Source organism: Myxocyprinus asiaticus, chromosome 36 (genome assembly GCF_019703515.2).
Source record: "Myxocyprinus asiaticus isolate MX2 ecotype Aquarium Trade chromosome 36, UBuf_Myxa_2, whole genome shotgun sequence".
In the NCBI taxonomy this organism is placed as follows: Eukaryota; Metazoa; Chordata; class Actinopteri; order Cypriniformes; family Catostomidae; genus Myxocyprinus; species Myxocyprinus asiaticus.
In genome coordinates, this window is record NC_059379.1 from 18,387,379 (window position 1) to 18,404,107 (window position 16,729).

At 38.4% G+C, this 16,729-nt stretch overlaps 1 protein-coding gene across 2 annotated transcripts in view; it reads right to left on the reverse strand.

The window, feature by feature from the left end:
- Positions 1-7,732: 7,732 nt before the first annotated feature.
- LOC127427260 (endothelial PAS domain-containing protein 1-like) overlaps positions 7,733-16,729 on the reverse strand; it is a 28,432-nt gene continuing 19,435 nt past the window's right edge. Inside the window, exons 8-16 of one of the 2 annotated variants that reach the window (XM_051674745.1) lie at positions 15,532-15,679; positions 13,532-13,740; positions 12,372-12,601; positions 12,123-12,233; positions 11,205-11,596; positions 10,146-10,272; positions 9,941-10,058; positions 9,537-9,692; positions 7,733-9,247 (exon numbers count right to left, since the gene is read on the reverse strand). In XM_051674745.1, coding sequence (XP_051530705.1) covers positions 9,099-9,247; positions 9,537-9,692; positions 9,941-10,058; positions 10,146-10,272; positions 11,205-11,596; positions 12,123-12,233; positions 12,372-12,601; positions 13,532-13,740; positions 15,532-15,679 — 1,640 coding nt within the window. In that variant the 3' untranslated portion in view covers positions 7,733-9,098. The remainder of the gene's footprint in view (positions 9,248-9,536; positions 9,693-9,940; positions 10,059-10,145; positions 10,273-11,204; positions 11,597-12,122; positions 12,234-12,371; positions 12,602-13,531; positions 13,741-15,531; positions 15,680-16,729) is intronic. The other variant, XM_051674746.1, reaches the window with a different exon arrangement.

Consider the following 16,729-nt stretch of genomic DNA (forward strand, 5'->3'; position numbering starts at 1 on the left):
ATATCAGATTGCAATACTACTGGTGTAAATGTTGTACAGTGACATCAAGCATTAAAAAGTTTTATGTACTCACACCCTGCACAGTTATATGTCAGCATTGTTCACAGAAGAAAACCCTACACATGGCTAACTTTGTGGGTGAATATTAAATGCTGAAAGCATCTGAATGAATTATATGGTGATGCGTTACCAGAGGCAGAATATATATAATGAAGAAAAATATATCACTATTTCATAACTTTATTATACGTGTCTATATGTGATTACAAATGTGATAATTGTTCACATACACTACGTGCCTAATTATTAGGCAAATTGTATTCCTCAGGATTAATTTTATTGTTGAACAAACACAATGCTCTCAGTCAATCCAAAATGTTACTGAACCTCAAACCTGAATGTTTAACAATGAAAAAGTGAGTTTTGTCTTTCTCAGGGGAATATATAAGTATGCACAATTATTAAGCAACTATTAGTGTGCACAATTATTAGGCAACTAAATTACAAAAATAATTTCTCCCAACTCAGTTGTTTATTCTCAATTTTTAGAGTAGGTGCAACAAATAAGTAACACAAAATGACAATTAACATTTTTGGCCTTTCAAAAATATTCAGTGACCAATATAGCCACCTTTCTTTTCAAAAATGCCATGAGCCTTCCATCCATGGAGTCAGTTTCTTGATCTATTCACGATCAACAATCCAAATGCTGTTCGAAGAGGTGTATTGTCCTCCCTACTGTAAATCTCACGTTTGGGAAGGGCCCAAAAGTTCTCAGTAGGATTTAAGTCAGGTGAGGAAGGGGGCCAAGTCATTATTTGGGCATCTTTGAGGCCCTTGCTGGCTAGCCAAGCAGTGGAGTACTTGGATGCATGTGATGGAGCATTGTCCTGCATAAAGATCATGGCCTTCTTGAATGCTGAGGACTTCTTTCTGTACCACTGTTTGAAGAAAGTACTTTCCAGAAACTGGCAGTAGGTTTGAGGGTTGAGTTTCAGTCCATTTTCAACTCAAAAAGGTCCAACTACCTTAATGATAGCAGCCCATACCAGTACCCCTCCTCCACCTTGCTGGCACCTGACTCAAAGTAGTGCCCAGTGTCCATTAGTGATCCAGCCACGGGCCCATCCATCTGGTCCATTAAGAGTCACTCTCATTTAATCTGTCCATAAAACTTGTCTTAATCTTGTCCATTTTACAATATTTGACATTTCAGTGTCAGTTAAGTCTCTTTTTTGGCCCATTTTATCTGAGGTAATGAAGCTGCCTAATAATTATGCACACCTTGATATAAGGTGTTAGTCACTTTCGCCACACCCTCCCTCATTACACAAATACATATCACCTGAAAATGATTGAATCCAGTAAGCATTCAAGTTTATATGGTTTGGAGTTGGAAAATGTGCATGGAAATAATGATAAGATCAGAATACTCACTTGCCTAATAATTGGGCATGCAGTGTATGGTGAAGTTGTAAAGAAAGAGATGTTACAGAGTGATACAGTTGAAGTCAAATGTTTGCATACACTTAGGCTGAAGTCATTAAAACTCATTTTTAACCACTGCACAGATTTCATAATAGCAAACTATAGTTTTGGCAACTATATATTGGATATACTGAAGCAACATCTCCAGACATCAGCCAGGAAGTTAAAGCTCGGTCACAAATGGGTATTCCAAATAGACAATGACCCCAAGCATACCTCCAAAGTTGTGGCAAAATGGCTTAAGGACAACAAAGTCAAGGTTTTGGAGTGGCCATCACAAAGCCCTGACCTCAATCTGTTAGAAAATTTGTGAGCAGAACTGAAAATGTGTGTGCGAGCAAGGAGGCCTACAAACCTGACTCCGTTACACCAGTTCTGTCTGGAGGAATGGGCTTCCAGCAGCTTATTGTGAGAAGCTTGCGGAAGGCTACCCAAAACATTTGACCCAAGTTAAACAATTTAAAGGCAATGCTACCAAATACTAACAAAGTTTATGTAAACTTCTGACCCATTGGGAATGTGATGAAAGAAATAAAAGCTGAAATAAATTATTTTCTCTAATATTATTCTGACATTTCACATTCTTAAAATAAAGTAGTGATCCTAACTGACCTAAGACGGAAAGTTTTCTACGATTAACTGTCAGGAATTGTGAAAAACTGAGTTTAAATGTATTTGGCTAAGGTGTATGTACACTTCTGACTTCAACTGTATATCTGTTGAATATGCTTTTATTATTAAGAAGTCATATTTTCCACATTAAGAGGAAAACAAAGAAATTAAATGAGTTTAATGAAGCCGCTTACAAGCCACGCCTGACGAAAGCCACTGATTTGTGTCTTTTATCCTGATTTCTCAGGCAAAAATTAATCTGTCATTCAGGTCCTATTCCTGGGACCTGTAACACTTTTACCCACTTGCCTTGGTGGCACTGAATTTAGTTACTGGGACAGCTTACCCAGTGAAACAAAAAGGACTACAAACAAGTGAAAGAGAAAATGAAAAGTGTTTTTGGCCAAAGTGTTTATTTGTCCACTTTTCAGAGTTATGTCAATGCTCGCACTCATCTGCCAGGTGAAGCTTTCCAAGTTTTTGCTGCTGAGATTAGCCATTTATTGGATGAGGCTTTTCCCACTTATGAGGTTAATATAAAGTATGGAGTAAAATTCAGACGTTTTGTTGCTGGGATTGAACCTTACCTCCAACTTTGTGTACATGAGCAAGGCGTGAATACATTGGATCATGCACTTACTTTGGCTCTTCAGATCAAACAAGCACATCATGCCAGTAAAGTGTTGTTACCATCATATCCTCAGCTTTTGTCTTCACAATCATCAGGAACTTTCACTGGATTTCCCATCAGCACTGCTCAACAGACATCACCAGCCCCTTCCTGTACACCTCCATCTACATCGATCTCTGCGGTACAATCAGCCACATCAGGAGACTTTATGAAACTGCAGAGGACCCTGGAAAATCTTTCAGACAGAGTGGATCAGCTCCGACATCTTTTCATCTGATTATCAATGGTGTAATCCCACTCCTGAAGGCACACATTGAGGACACTTTAGTACATGCATTTTTAAATAGTGGTGCTGATGTTTCTTTAATCAGTGAGGTTTTTAGGACGTCCACTGCTGTTTTACGTCAAATACCATTAGTGAAGTGTTCATACCTCTAACCTCTATCTCTGGAGATACTTTAGATTCGGTTGGTACATTATCAGCTAATGTTACTTTGGGAAAACATACAGTGACACATTCATTTCAAGTGATCAGAAACTGCTCGAAGCCCATCATATTAGGTTGGGACTTTCTAGCTGCTCACAGGATTGTGATAAATACTCAGGACATGTCTCTTAAACTAGCTGATGACTCAGTAGTTTCTGAGTTTAAATAAGCATGTGCCCAAACTTGTGGATGTTACTGTGCCTTCCACAATTGTTATTCCAGCTTTTTCAGAGACTGTAATTTCAGCCAAACTCACATTGCCACACAAAGATTTTCAGCCTACAGTAGGACTAGCATGGACTGTTACTAAAGCAGATAAGGGTTCAATTTATCTGAAAGTGGTCAATCCATCCTCTGATGATGTTCACTTGTACAGTGGCACTCAGATTGGTACTTTTCATGTGGTGTCTGACAGTGAACATTTGAGTATTTAGTCATTGAGTATTTAGTATTTAGTCATTGACAAATGTGTGAATAATGTCAACATTCAGAAAACCTTTGTTTCTAGTTCATTGTCAATGCCCAGATCACCTGTACTGCCAGACCTCTCTAAGAGTTAACTTTCTGAGGTACAACAACAAACCCTCAAAGACCTGTTAACTTCTTTCTCTGATGTTTTCAGTCAGCATTCTCATGACTATGGTAGGACCAGTGTGGTTACTCACAAAATTAGATGACACTCCCATTTCTCAGCGAGCATACAGAACCTCCGCTGCTCTTAAAGCTGAAATTCACCATCAGGTAGAGATACTCGAGACACAAGATATTGTTGAAGATAGTGATAGCCCATGGTCGAGTTCAGTGGTCATGGTGAAGAAAAAGGACAATACTTACTGATTTTGTGATTAACCATCACTGATGCATACCCATTACCTTGGGTGGATGATAGTCTTGATGCATTGTCAGGGCCTCAGAATTTTTCTACCATGGGCATGTCCTCTGGCTATTGGCAGGTAGAATTAGACCCAGCTGATAGACAGAAAACTGCTTTTACTACTGGTGATAGCCTTTACCGTTTTAAGGTTATGCCTATGGAACTTAAGAACAGTCCACACACATTTCAACAGCTCATTGAGCTGGTCCTTAGAGGCTTTCATAGGACAAAATGTGTGATTTATATGGATGACATAATTTGTGTAGGTAAAGACTTTGAGGATCACACAATGAACCTCACAGAAATTCTGACCAGTTTCAGGGAAACAGGTCTGAAGCGTAACCCCCAAAATCTTTTTTTTGCAAAGCATCTGTCAAGAACATGGCTCATATTGTGTCAAAGGATGGTTTTGTTTTTGACCCAGCTCATAGTCAGCGAGTGCAAGATTGGCCTACATCTTGGTCTCCCACTGAGGTTCGAGCATTTATTGGGTTATGCAGTTATTATAGGCGATTTGTTCAGAATTATGCCTTTAAAGCCCAACCCTTACTCAGACTGAATCACAAAGATGTGCCCTTTGAATGGACAGATGACTGCTCAGCAGCATTTCAGCAGTTAAAAGATGCCCTTATGTCACCGCCTGTCATGGCATTCCCTGACTTTGACCAGCCATTCACACTGAGAACAGATGTGTATAACGTTGCAATTGGTGCGGTTTTGTCTCAAATGCAGAATGGCAAAGAATGTGTCATTGCATATGCTAACCATGTATTGTCTTCTACTGAATGTAGATGGTCAACCTACGACAAAGAATTATGGGCAATAGTTTGGTCGTTTAGACATTTTCGTCATTACTTGAGGAGCAATCCTTTCACAATAGTCACAGACCACAAGCCTCTTGTTGGTCTCAGAAAACTGAATGTTGATATTGATCCCACAGGACGTAGAGGTTGGTGGGCTATGGAACTTGATCCATATGAATGGATTATCGAGCACTAGGATGGAAAAAGACACATAAACGCAGACGCTATGTCTAGAATTCTTGTAGGTTTGTCAAATGCACAATAACCTTTAACAAAAACTGTAGCTATTCAAAGAGATTACCTAACCTTGACTCCTGAGACAGTTGCTCCTTCTGGCTTCATCAGCACAGATAGTCAACCTAGCTTGCAGGTTCAGGTATGCTTTACTCAAAGAGATGGTAGAAACACCAGTAATGGGTCCACTGTGAACTTACTGCAAGACGCTTTGTGTAGTGATGGACAGTTGGACAGATGGACATTGTTGGACTTAAGGAATGTGAAAGGTTGAAGCCTTATAGGTCTAGTTGGGATGATAAACCAGCCAACCCTTACTCATGTACTGATCAGAACATTCTCCCATCATACACTGCCTTGTCTGGGTCTCTTCCACTGACATCAAAAGTGACTGATATTAGGGACAGCACTGCTGTTGCCTGGCTCTCTGTTCCACTTATGCACAGGCCTTCAGGTCACATGTTCCCTGCTCATTAGTCAGCACAACAGGTACCTCAAGCGCTCGAACATGTCTCTCCTGCTGTTGGGGAGCACTCTTCATCTGATGCTATAACACGCACTCTTCATCTGATGCTGTAACAAGCTCAGGCAGAGTTAGCAAAAGGCCTACAAAGTATTCATATTGAGTTGGAAATGAAAAAATAAAAAAGTCATGCTGATATGTCATATATATCTTCTCCCATGTTTTTCATTAAACATGGTTACAGATATGTCTTTATGGTGTTCTGACGTTGTTGTGGTGACTGAAAATTATTGAGACTTTTGCTTATTGCATTAACAAAATGTAAACAAGAAATGACAACTGATTTGATGTCTTATGTTTTGACATGTTCTTTAAGATAATTTCCTTAAGGTCACTGTATGGCAGTTAAAGATTGCATGGTATTGAAATGTTGATTTATTGGTATGTGAGATTTATTTGTTTTTGGGAATGAAATGAGGACATTTCTCTTTCTAAGGGGGGAAATGTGAGATTTATTTGTATTTATTTAGTTAAAAATATAATTTTATAATGTGAATCATTTTCATTTGGAAATGTATATTTAAATTTCAATCTGATTTAAATATGTTCCTTTATTTTGAAAAATGTTATTGGTGAGAATTGGTGCGAGGTACATGCGCAGAAGAGAGAGAGAGAGAGAGAGAGAGAGAGAGAGAGAGAGAGAGAGAGAGAGAGAGAGAGAGAGAGAGAGAGAGAGAGAGGCTACGAGCATGAAGTTCGTTCAAATGTGTTGTTAATAACTCTCGGCTTGATTCTGTGCACTGGCAAGAAAGTCAGTAACTTCATGATGCGTGTCTGTCTGCTTTATTCAAACCCTACAAAAGAAGTCTGGAGCCTTTCATTTTAATCTTCTCCCCGTCTTAAAATAACATACAGTATGGGCATCACTGCAGTGTGTTTATTGTGTTTATTTATAGTCCCACAGACAAACTACATTAACCCCTACCACTAAACCTAACCTTAACGTTACCTTAGAAAAAATAACCTTGGTTTACAGTAACCATGCTTTCACGCGGAAACGAGTACGATCGACAGACCATGTCTCCTGATCAAACCCCCCTCTGCACTCCCCGACATTCACTGTGACCAAATCATTACGATGAAATCAACATTTATATTCATTTTTATCTATTGTTTTAAGTAGCATTAAATGAAATATTAAGAGTGGAAACAGGATATCGGATGGGAAAAAGAGTGGGACAAAACATCTGTTGGTTAGTTTGTCATATATTTCACTGGTTCCACCTGGCTATTAGTGTGCAAATAGCTGCTCTTTGTGACGGATGCTATTTACACCAGGGTGCAAATAGACATTGCATTAATTTTTTTTGCTTACAACAATTAGCAAACAGAAGTCTTGCATCTTGCCACGTACTGACTTTTCTAGCCAGGTTTTACTTTATACTGTATGTGCATGCGTAGGGTCTCGGGGGCCCTGTTCAAATTGCACTGTATTCTCTGAGAGGCCCTCATTTTAAACTAGGACTCCAAGGGGTCCAAGTGTTCCACTTGCGATGTATACACCGATTGCCCTAGTGGTCAGTTTGCACGGTATGCAATGAGAGCCTTGGTGTTCAGTTTTCTTTTGGCAACTGCCGAAAGCCTTGGACACCTCTAGCAGTTCAAGGCCCCAGTGCACTGGCCAAGTCCGTAATCCAGCTCTGCATGCAGTTGAGTGCAATGGGTTGTGCATGTGTGGTCATTCAGTAGAAGTCTGTTAGAACTGCTGCAGTCAGAAAACTGATCAGCTATCTCTTATAATTCATCTGAATAAGGGTCATAGTTACAGTAATAACACTAGCTGCAATGCCATGGCAAAGTAGACTGTCATTATTGCAAGAATAAAGTGTAAAGGCAACACGCTTTGAGTAAAAGTGGATCCTAGAAACCTAACAAGATCAGGGAAAAAATAAGCATCCAAGAATGATTTTAAAGTAGCAGCATTTTTAAGTAGTCTTTATCATTTTTATTTAGGTGTGGTGCAATCTTTAGAGTTTTCTAATGCTACAATAATAAGAATAAACAATCACAGACTCTTTTAAAAGCTATGAGATAAAACTAGTTTTATATATTTTAAGAAACACACAGAAACCCCAAAGTATCACGAGAAAGTGATACACATCATTTAATACAAAATTTAATAACCTGAAACTACCATATATATATATATATAAAGGTATGCAAAAGAGAAAGCTACAGATTCATCTCTGTCTACTGCTAGGTAGACAAGACCAAGTACCAAGGCACTTCTGAACACCAAATACAAACATATTTTTATGTGTTACAGAGATACAGAGCATTGAACTCTAACCTCATATAATGTAGACACAATAGGCATGTTTGTATAAGAAAATAATATGAGAGTTAACATTTCTTTAGTTATCAAGGAAAGTTGATGAGAGATATTTTAATGTAGGTTAGTGCTGGGTGGGCCTGAGAAGATATGACATAACTACACTGGAGCTGAAAATATTTCTTTTTCATTTTGGTCTACAGAAAATTTTGAGGTTTCATGTGCATGTTTTAAAATAAAGTGCTTTAGGTGATATATAGCATCCTTTTCATAATGATTTAGGGAAAAGTTGAGGTCACAGGTCAAAGTAGAGAAACAGGTAAAATACAATGTTCTTAATCAGAAAACAAATATGTCCTTAAGCTAGATTAATGGCAAATTGTTTGCTTTTACAAGTTCAAGGCAGTTTTTAAGGCTTTTTTAGACATTTTTCTTTTATACAGTACATAGTATTTGTATTCCATGTCAGAATACAATGAATGAATGAGTTACAAATGATTCTAATGTTTATATTATTTATGTTACTTTATATGTATTCTAGTTTGCATCTTTGAAACATCTTGTGAATCTGACCATAAAGGGATAGTTCACCTAAAAATAAAACTTCTGTCATCACTTACTCACCCGTCATGTTGTTCCAAACCTGTTTGACTATCTTCCATGGAACACAATAGGAGATGTTAGGCAGAATGTTAACCCCCATCACTATTCACTATCATTGCATCTTTTTTTTCCATACAACAAAAGTGAATGGCGAATGAGGCTAACATTTAGCCAAACATGTCCTTGTGTTCCATGAAAGAAAGAAAAAAAAAAAAAAAAACTCATTACAACAACATGAAAGTGAGCAAATGGTGAAAGAATTTAAATTTTTCTGTGAACTATAGCTTTAAGAACACTATGCATGTGAAGAAACATGACAATGTTGAGCATCTGAGACCGCACAGAAAGACAACAGTAAGAGTAGAACGTCCAAACACATTTTAAACAAGTAACAATCAGATTTTTAAAATATATATTAAAATATTACACAGAGGAAAATATACAAATAAGTCTAAATAAAGGCTGATAATACATGCATAAAAGAAAACAACAGAGACATTATACTGTATGTAGACAACAAAGACAGAAGGAGAAAGCAGAGGGTGGATGGATCGCTGCAGAAGCTCTGGATCTATGTGGTCTGGTCCAGGGCTCTCAGGAGGTCACTGCCCTGTAGCAGATGCAGGTTTCCCTGTAGAGGCACGTTTACCTCGCAGTCATATCGTGTAAGCTGCGGCAGACATAACGAGTCAAAGGATGGGCACAGCAGTTGACTTATCCCTGAAAAAAGAGACTAGTAACTAAAAAGGTCTAAACAATAATACTGCTGATCTTTGACTCATGTAATACTAAAACATGGCAAGTTTGACATAAGGTGTCATTCACTAATTTTTTTCAAAGATTTTTATAAGACCCATTTTCATTTTCAAAAGAAAAAATTAATGTTGAAAATGTTGGATGGCAATACATAAGGTAAAAAAAAAAAAAAATATTGAACATAATAGTGTGAGAGATGAGCACAAGGTTTCAGCTGATGTATTGGTTTCTGTCGTGAGGGCCAGACACTGACCTGTGTGTTTGGGTGAAGGCAGCACGTGATATTGTCTGTTATTGGTGGGGCAGAATAACTCTGCAAAATGCTGTTTGAGATCGTCTGAGCTCCCTTTAATTGACTGACTGTAGCCGTGAGGAGCCACCACTCCACTTTGCATGCATGGAAATGTATCTGTGGCAAAGTAACAAAGGAGAGAGTAAATTTGAGTATATAAAAATGAGAAAAACCAGGGAGTTCTAAATTCGAGAAGCCCTTTTTCCACCTGTGATCCAACCACAAGTTGTCAGCCAAGACATATGATGTTTATGTACGACGCATCAGGATGGTTTAGCATTTACACTAGAAATGCATTGTGACCACCTAAGAATGAGGTTTTCATACCAGGTGTAAGAGTGCTAAGAGAGAGTTGACATTTGTACCTGTGGGCACACTGGTGTTTAGAGACTTCCTGGTAGAGAAGGCACATCTGTCAGTGGTCACGGTCTTCATCTTTTTCCGCGTAACATCAGCAGACACATTGTGAGACACCACCTCCTGCTGAATACATGTCATTTTAACCCTTTGTCTTTTGTCTAAGATATGCACTCATTTCCATTGGACCATGGCTGAGTCATGTGATCTTACCTTATGAATATCAGAGAAAGAACATGATGAGCTGAACTCTGACTGTCTCTTCCGTTTAAAGCTGTGGGCAAAAGTTGTCTGCACCAGATTCATGCCTTTCTGTACAGGGGAAAAGTTCTCAAAGGACCTGAAAAATGCAGCATAAATTAAATCCTTGAATGAACACAATGATCCTTGTTACAGTGCCTGCAATGCAGCACTCTATTGATATTCCTCAATCATACTGGTAAGGGGTTTGTTTTAAACTACTAAGTATTAAAGGAATGGTTCACCCAAAAATGAAAATTCTCTCTCATTATTTACTCACCCTCATGCCGTCCTAGATGTGTATGACTTTCTCTCTTCAGCAGAACACAAAGATTTTTAGAATATCTCAGCTCTGAAGGTCCATACAATGCGAATGGGTGCCAAAATTTTGAAGCTCCAAAATCCACATAAGAGCAACATAAGTACTCCAGAGGACTCTGGTAGTTAAATCCATATCTTCTGAAGCAATATGATAGGTGTGAGTGAGAAACAGATCCATTTTTTAAGTCCTTTTTCCTTCACTTACACTTTCTCCTTCGGTTTTTAGTGATTCACATTCTTTGTGCATATCACCCCCTACTGGGCAGGGAGGAGAATTTATGATAAAAAAAATCCTTAAATATTGAACTGTTTCTCACCCACATCTATCATATCATGTCCGAACACATGGATTTAACTACTGGAGTCTTATGGATTACTTTTATGCTCCCTTCATGTGGATTTTGGAGTTTCAACATTTTGGGACCCATTCATTTGCATTATATGGACCTACAGAGCTGAAATATTCTTCTAAAAATCTTCATTTGTGTTCTGCAGAAGAAAGAAAGTCATGCACATCTGGGATGGCATGAAGGTGAGTAAATGATAAGAGAATTTTCATTTTTGGGTGACCTATCCTTTTAACACTATTCTTTTGCTGCCTTGCAAGCACTGGTATTTCCTTCTGGAAATGTAAATCTAATTAATTAATGGTACTTATGTATTGCAAAATAAAGCATGTGTGTTTACATAAAGGTGATGAATTCTAATTACCTTTGCTTTTGCAGCACAGCAGTGAAATTACATATTTGTTGTGGATCTGCTGTGCTCTGTTCATGTTTATAATGCAAGGGTGGGTCAGGGGGCCACTGAAGACTCGGTCTACCTTCCTCAGAGGATAGCGGGAGGCTAGGTGCAGTTTGGTAAGGCTGAAGATGAGCCGTGTCTGGACATGTGTTAGAACTGCTCTTGTTGTCAGAGCGGAAGGAGCCAAGGGGCTGGAATAGGTCAGCAACATTGCTGAAGCTGTGTTGGAGGGTTGTGCTCAGGCCTGGACCTGTGTCAGCCACTGGCTCATCCTGACAGGTGGGGTGCAGCTGGAAGTCCTCACCATCCATGGGGATGTAGGGAGCAAGAGTCTCCAGGTCCAGATCACTTAAGTCCAACTACACACAGCCAGATAGATAGTGGCATGTACAGTTTTAGTTTGGGAGTTCTTGCATCTTTGCCTCAATCGTCAAACACTTTTGCTATTTTTTTTATGTACTCTTATGGAATTCCTGCATGTTTGGATTGTTTTAAATAACATTTTACAGATATTATGCAAAAATGTATGGGGTAAATATACAGCAATAGTGACAACATTTCTTCCATACCTCATATATATATATATATATATATATACACACACACACACACACACACACACACACACACACACACATTGCAAGGAACTACAAATTTACAATGAATTTGCAGATATGTTTTTTTATTTTTTACAATTATACATTTTGTAAAATCTTTTAATTTTCTCTCAATTTTCCTGCAGACCCCCTATCACCCCACTGCGCCCCCCTTGGGATCCCCAGACTCCAGTTTGAAAACACCTGTATTAGAGTATCTTGGCAAAAATAGAAAATCACATTAAAAAACAAAAAACAATTTCAGGTGATATATTTGTACCACACTGACCTGGGAGTCTGTGGGATTAGTTGCCATAGTTTCAGGGGCAAATATCTTTTCTGTCAACTCAACCTTCAGTTCACACTCCCCACTGCCACAGTAATCTACTGGACTGCTAGGCTGAAAACATTAACATCAAAAAACAATAAAAAAGTTAAACAATTCATAAGTTATTTAACTGCCATATCTGATCTCACTAGTAAATAAGAAAGAATACACAGAGACAATAGAGAGAGAAAAGATGGAGAGGGAACATACTGTAGAGCAACTGTTGCAGCTGCTTAAGCAGGGCGTGACACAGGGCGTGACACAGGGCGTGACACAGGGCGTTGCCTTAGCCACAGCTGGCACCTGCTGAATGGTGAAGGTGGATGATACGTTGCTTTTAGGACTGCTATCAGGCGCTGTATCCACAACCCATGGCTGACTGACCACAGGGAGCTTAGAAGACTTGGAGAAGATATCTTGCCCTTTAAACTGTGGACTTTCTGTAGATTCAAAATACACAGTAACAAGTCAAACAATGCCTCTAAAATCACAGTTCAATATTTGGACCAAAAATGGTTGAAACAGGATGCTGTTTTATAGGATATAGAAAATCAACTAACAGTGGATAAATGGGTGGGTCAGACCCACCTTAAACTTCACAATGCACAAAAAATAAGTCCTCATTAAGATATGGCTACAAGAGAGCTTGAGAGACATTTCCCATGAGTGAGAGTAAAATGAATAAAAGGGTTACATAAATAAAGAAGGGTGTTAATAACAACCTCAGGCATCACCAAAAGAAATTTTGGAACTGCTGAAAGCATCTATGAGTGCATACCTCCATCCCATGCAGTGTTTCTAGGAGTGAAGAAATGCATTTTGATGAAGAGAAATTAGTATACCCAGTATAACCCCATTTTTGAAACACACAAACACTGCCGAATGCCATCAGCAAACATTCAAGTGTGTCTGCAAACTAGAAAACAAAGTTAATGTTGAAATGTTTACTTTTATTGTTTAAAAAAACACTCATAAATCACTAATTTATTTTAACAGTACAAAATGCTTTATGCAAAAGCCAATGCTAAGCCATAAGATGCTCATTTGCTATGGAGCAGAGAGATTTAAATTCCGTCTTTAAAAAGTTTTCACATATTGCATTCCCTGCAGCAAAGCCAAGCTACAGTGTCACTAAGCAATAGTACAAAGTATCTAGTGCAACATCAAAGCTTATGACCTGGGGCAGTGTATGTGTGTGTGTGTGTGTGTGATTGGTTGTGATTTTGAGGTAGAGTAAAGAGAACCACAGGGAGGAGCAAGAGTTCGTGCATGCAGGATGGGAGAGGTCTTGTTATCGGGGGTTGAGGATGTGAAGAGGGTGAAGGTGTTGTAGGGGGAATGGTTGAAGTAGTGGCGTGTGGCACTCTGACCAAAGTCCAGGGCAATGATGGCATCTCCCGGCATTGGTGCTAACTGGGCTAACTCCTCAGGCTCTTCCTTGAACTGAATGAACAGGTTGCTCATAGCTTCTGAAGTGGAGTCCGGTCCACCCTGGCTAAACAGTTGCTGCATGTGGTAGGGCTTGAGCAGAGCCTCTGTTTGATCCAGGGAGAAGATAATTGACTGTTCTTCAACAGAACTGAAATGCAATGACAATATCAGAACAAAAGTAGTGTTAAAGTTGTAGTTAAGTGTAAAGGGATAGTACACCCAAAAACACACAGTACACAAATATCAATACAGTCACTGTGCAATGCAAGTGGTCACTCAGACTGAATGTGTATGCAATAAAAAAAAGTTATATGCAGCAACGAATAGAACAAAATGCATGTGTCATGTGATGCATTTTTTAAAAGATAATGTTTTTTGTGCTTTTGGGTAAGACGCTGAAAAATACAGCGAGACGTGGCTCAACGATTAAAGGCTCAATGGTCAAAGACAAGACCAATCACAATTAAGTATACAAACAATACAAAGATGCTAGCTATCATTCACAGTTTGAATGTTGAACATTATATATCAATACAAGTCAAAAGGAAAATTTCTAACTTTAATCTTATATGTCTTAAAGTATAAAGCTTACAAAAATACATAGCACACCTAAGGCTGATATCCTATATCCTATATTCACTGTGCATTTTCACATTAAGAAGCAAAGCTGGAAAATGTTGCTTTCAGATGCTGTATATGGAGTTAGGATGAAAATATGGCGCATTTCAAACTGTTCTGAGACCAGTGCAGTCAGAAAACACACTGTAGATTAAGTCATCCACTAATTGGGGAGCAAGGGAGCAAGTAAGTAAGAGAGCATCCTGTAGATTTCCAATGCAGCCAAGTGCATTCACTCCAAACATCAGGTCAAAAGTTCAATTTCAGGCTGTACATAATGATGACTCTAAAACATTTGAGATATTACAGTTTCATTTTCTGTTAATGCATGATTTTCTGTAAAGCTGCATTGAAACGATGTGTGTTGTGAAAGGCGCTATACAAATAAAAATTACTTGACTTGACTAGATGTTTGCACCACCCAACATGGTTGAAGACATGGGCCAATGATAATCAGTACTTAGGTTAAAAATATATAATGCTAAATTCAAATAATTTTTATTTGAATAGTTTTTATTTGTGCTTTTCCCAATACATATTGTTCCAAAGCACCTCAGTGAATTATTTAGTAAATAAAGGATTCTTCAGCTTAATGGCAAAATTCCGTATAAATCTAAATAGAGTACATTTTAAAATGTATCTGTATGTTTTGTCTCTTTATATGTTATTATGTTATTTTAATCAAGTAATGATATATTCAGCATGAAATAAAACACTGCAGGAGTGAATGCAGTAGTAAACTGGCGTCTCTCTCTCGCCCGCTCACTCACTCGCGCTCTATCTCTCTCATCGAATGTACACTCGAAATCAGATTGCATTGTGAGTAAGAATGAGTGAACAAATGTAGGGAATGAGATGTAGAGAATGAATTCGGACACTACTACAAAATGGCCGACACCCAAAATAGTGCACTATATAGTGGATAGGGGGCAATTTCAGACACAGCTCTGGAAACATTAACAATGTGATAAAAAAAAAATCTGACTTTCAATAGCTTGATATTATTTAAAATTTCACAACTTAGGCCCATATAAGGACATACATTTTTAATAAGAGTATTTGCTCTTAATTCATTTTTCTTTTTTAATGCTTAAAGTGCTACTAGTCACAAAATGAAAAATGCACACAGCAGTCACGCTCGGGTCTCAGGAGGTGAAGCAGATCATGCTGAGTTTAGTTGCATAAGTTAAATACTTAAAGTTAGTGGTTTAGATGAACCCATAACCAGAATGTCTGTGGATTTCAATATAGTACTGCCTTGCAAGCATAATTACACCAGCATAAAATGCAACAGGTATCTGGAAGTGTCTCGTTTGCATACCTCAGGACGTAGTTGATGCAGATGATGCACTGTGGTTGGGAGTTGCGATTGTTGTAAATGACAGTTGCCTGGGTCTCCATCCAAACATAACCCCCTTGCTTGGCTAACATTCTGTACTGGCCACTCACCGCTTGACCTTTATTACAAACTGCAGAACAAAAGAGAAAGGAGGGGGAAGGTTTTAACTGTTCTCTCAAAAGAACTAAAGCACAATTTGTTATGCCTATTCAACCTCTCCTTTCAGGGTCACTGACCATGACATTTGAATGGATTGCACTAATACCACTATTAGTATTTCTCAGAAAATGGATCAGCAATTAAACAGCATGTTCCAATTACATTAGTTCACATGGTTACATTTGGAAAAAGCATAATCTGCTTAATCCTAATATTAAGGCCCATAGTTGGATTACTGAAAACCATGTAGTGTAGTCATTCCTCAAATCAAAAGATCTGGCAATGGCACAGGCATTGATCACTGTAAGAGGACATGCTTAAAACCAGTGAAGAAGACCAGAGCACTGATCTGGACAAAAGACATCAGAGGAACCAGATCAGAGGTGCTGCACACTTCAAAGTCTTGTTAGCAGCTAATGCACTGGCTAATCATCCTGAATCAGCAAATCTGAGAGCTCTGGGTTGTTACAGATGAATTCAGAGGACATCTAATGGGATTCATGCCACTTATGTGACAACTCCAATCAAATCAGTTTCCTTTAAATATACTAAACCTCACATTCAAAACAAAATTAGACAGGAACCTTTAGATACAGTAGGATCATTTTGGTCCATTGCTATACAGTATTTAAGGAAACTAAATCACATTGTAACAGCACAACGGCAGTAAAGAGAATGCATTTTGAATTTTATGGAGGTGTCATAAACTGCAGACAGATTGAATTTATGCACAGGCTTGATTTCACATAGCATGGGATAATGCATTAGAAATACAATTCAAAGGTGCACTTGGTAATTTGTTGTTTATATTGTGCTGGGCGATGTGGTAGATATCTTGGACTCACACTGACACTTTGTGGCATTGATGCAGCATCATGCAACAGCAATAGTTTTCCATTACTAGTGCCATTGTAGAAATGCGCTATTCACAACCAGCCGTGATTAATTTATTCTGTATGCGAAAGTGTCAGTCAACTTAGGGGTTACAGTGATAAATCAAGTAGTTGGTTGGTCATGTGAT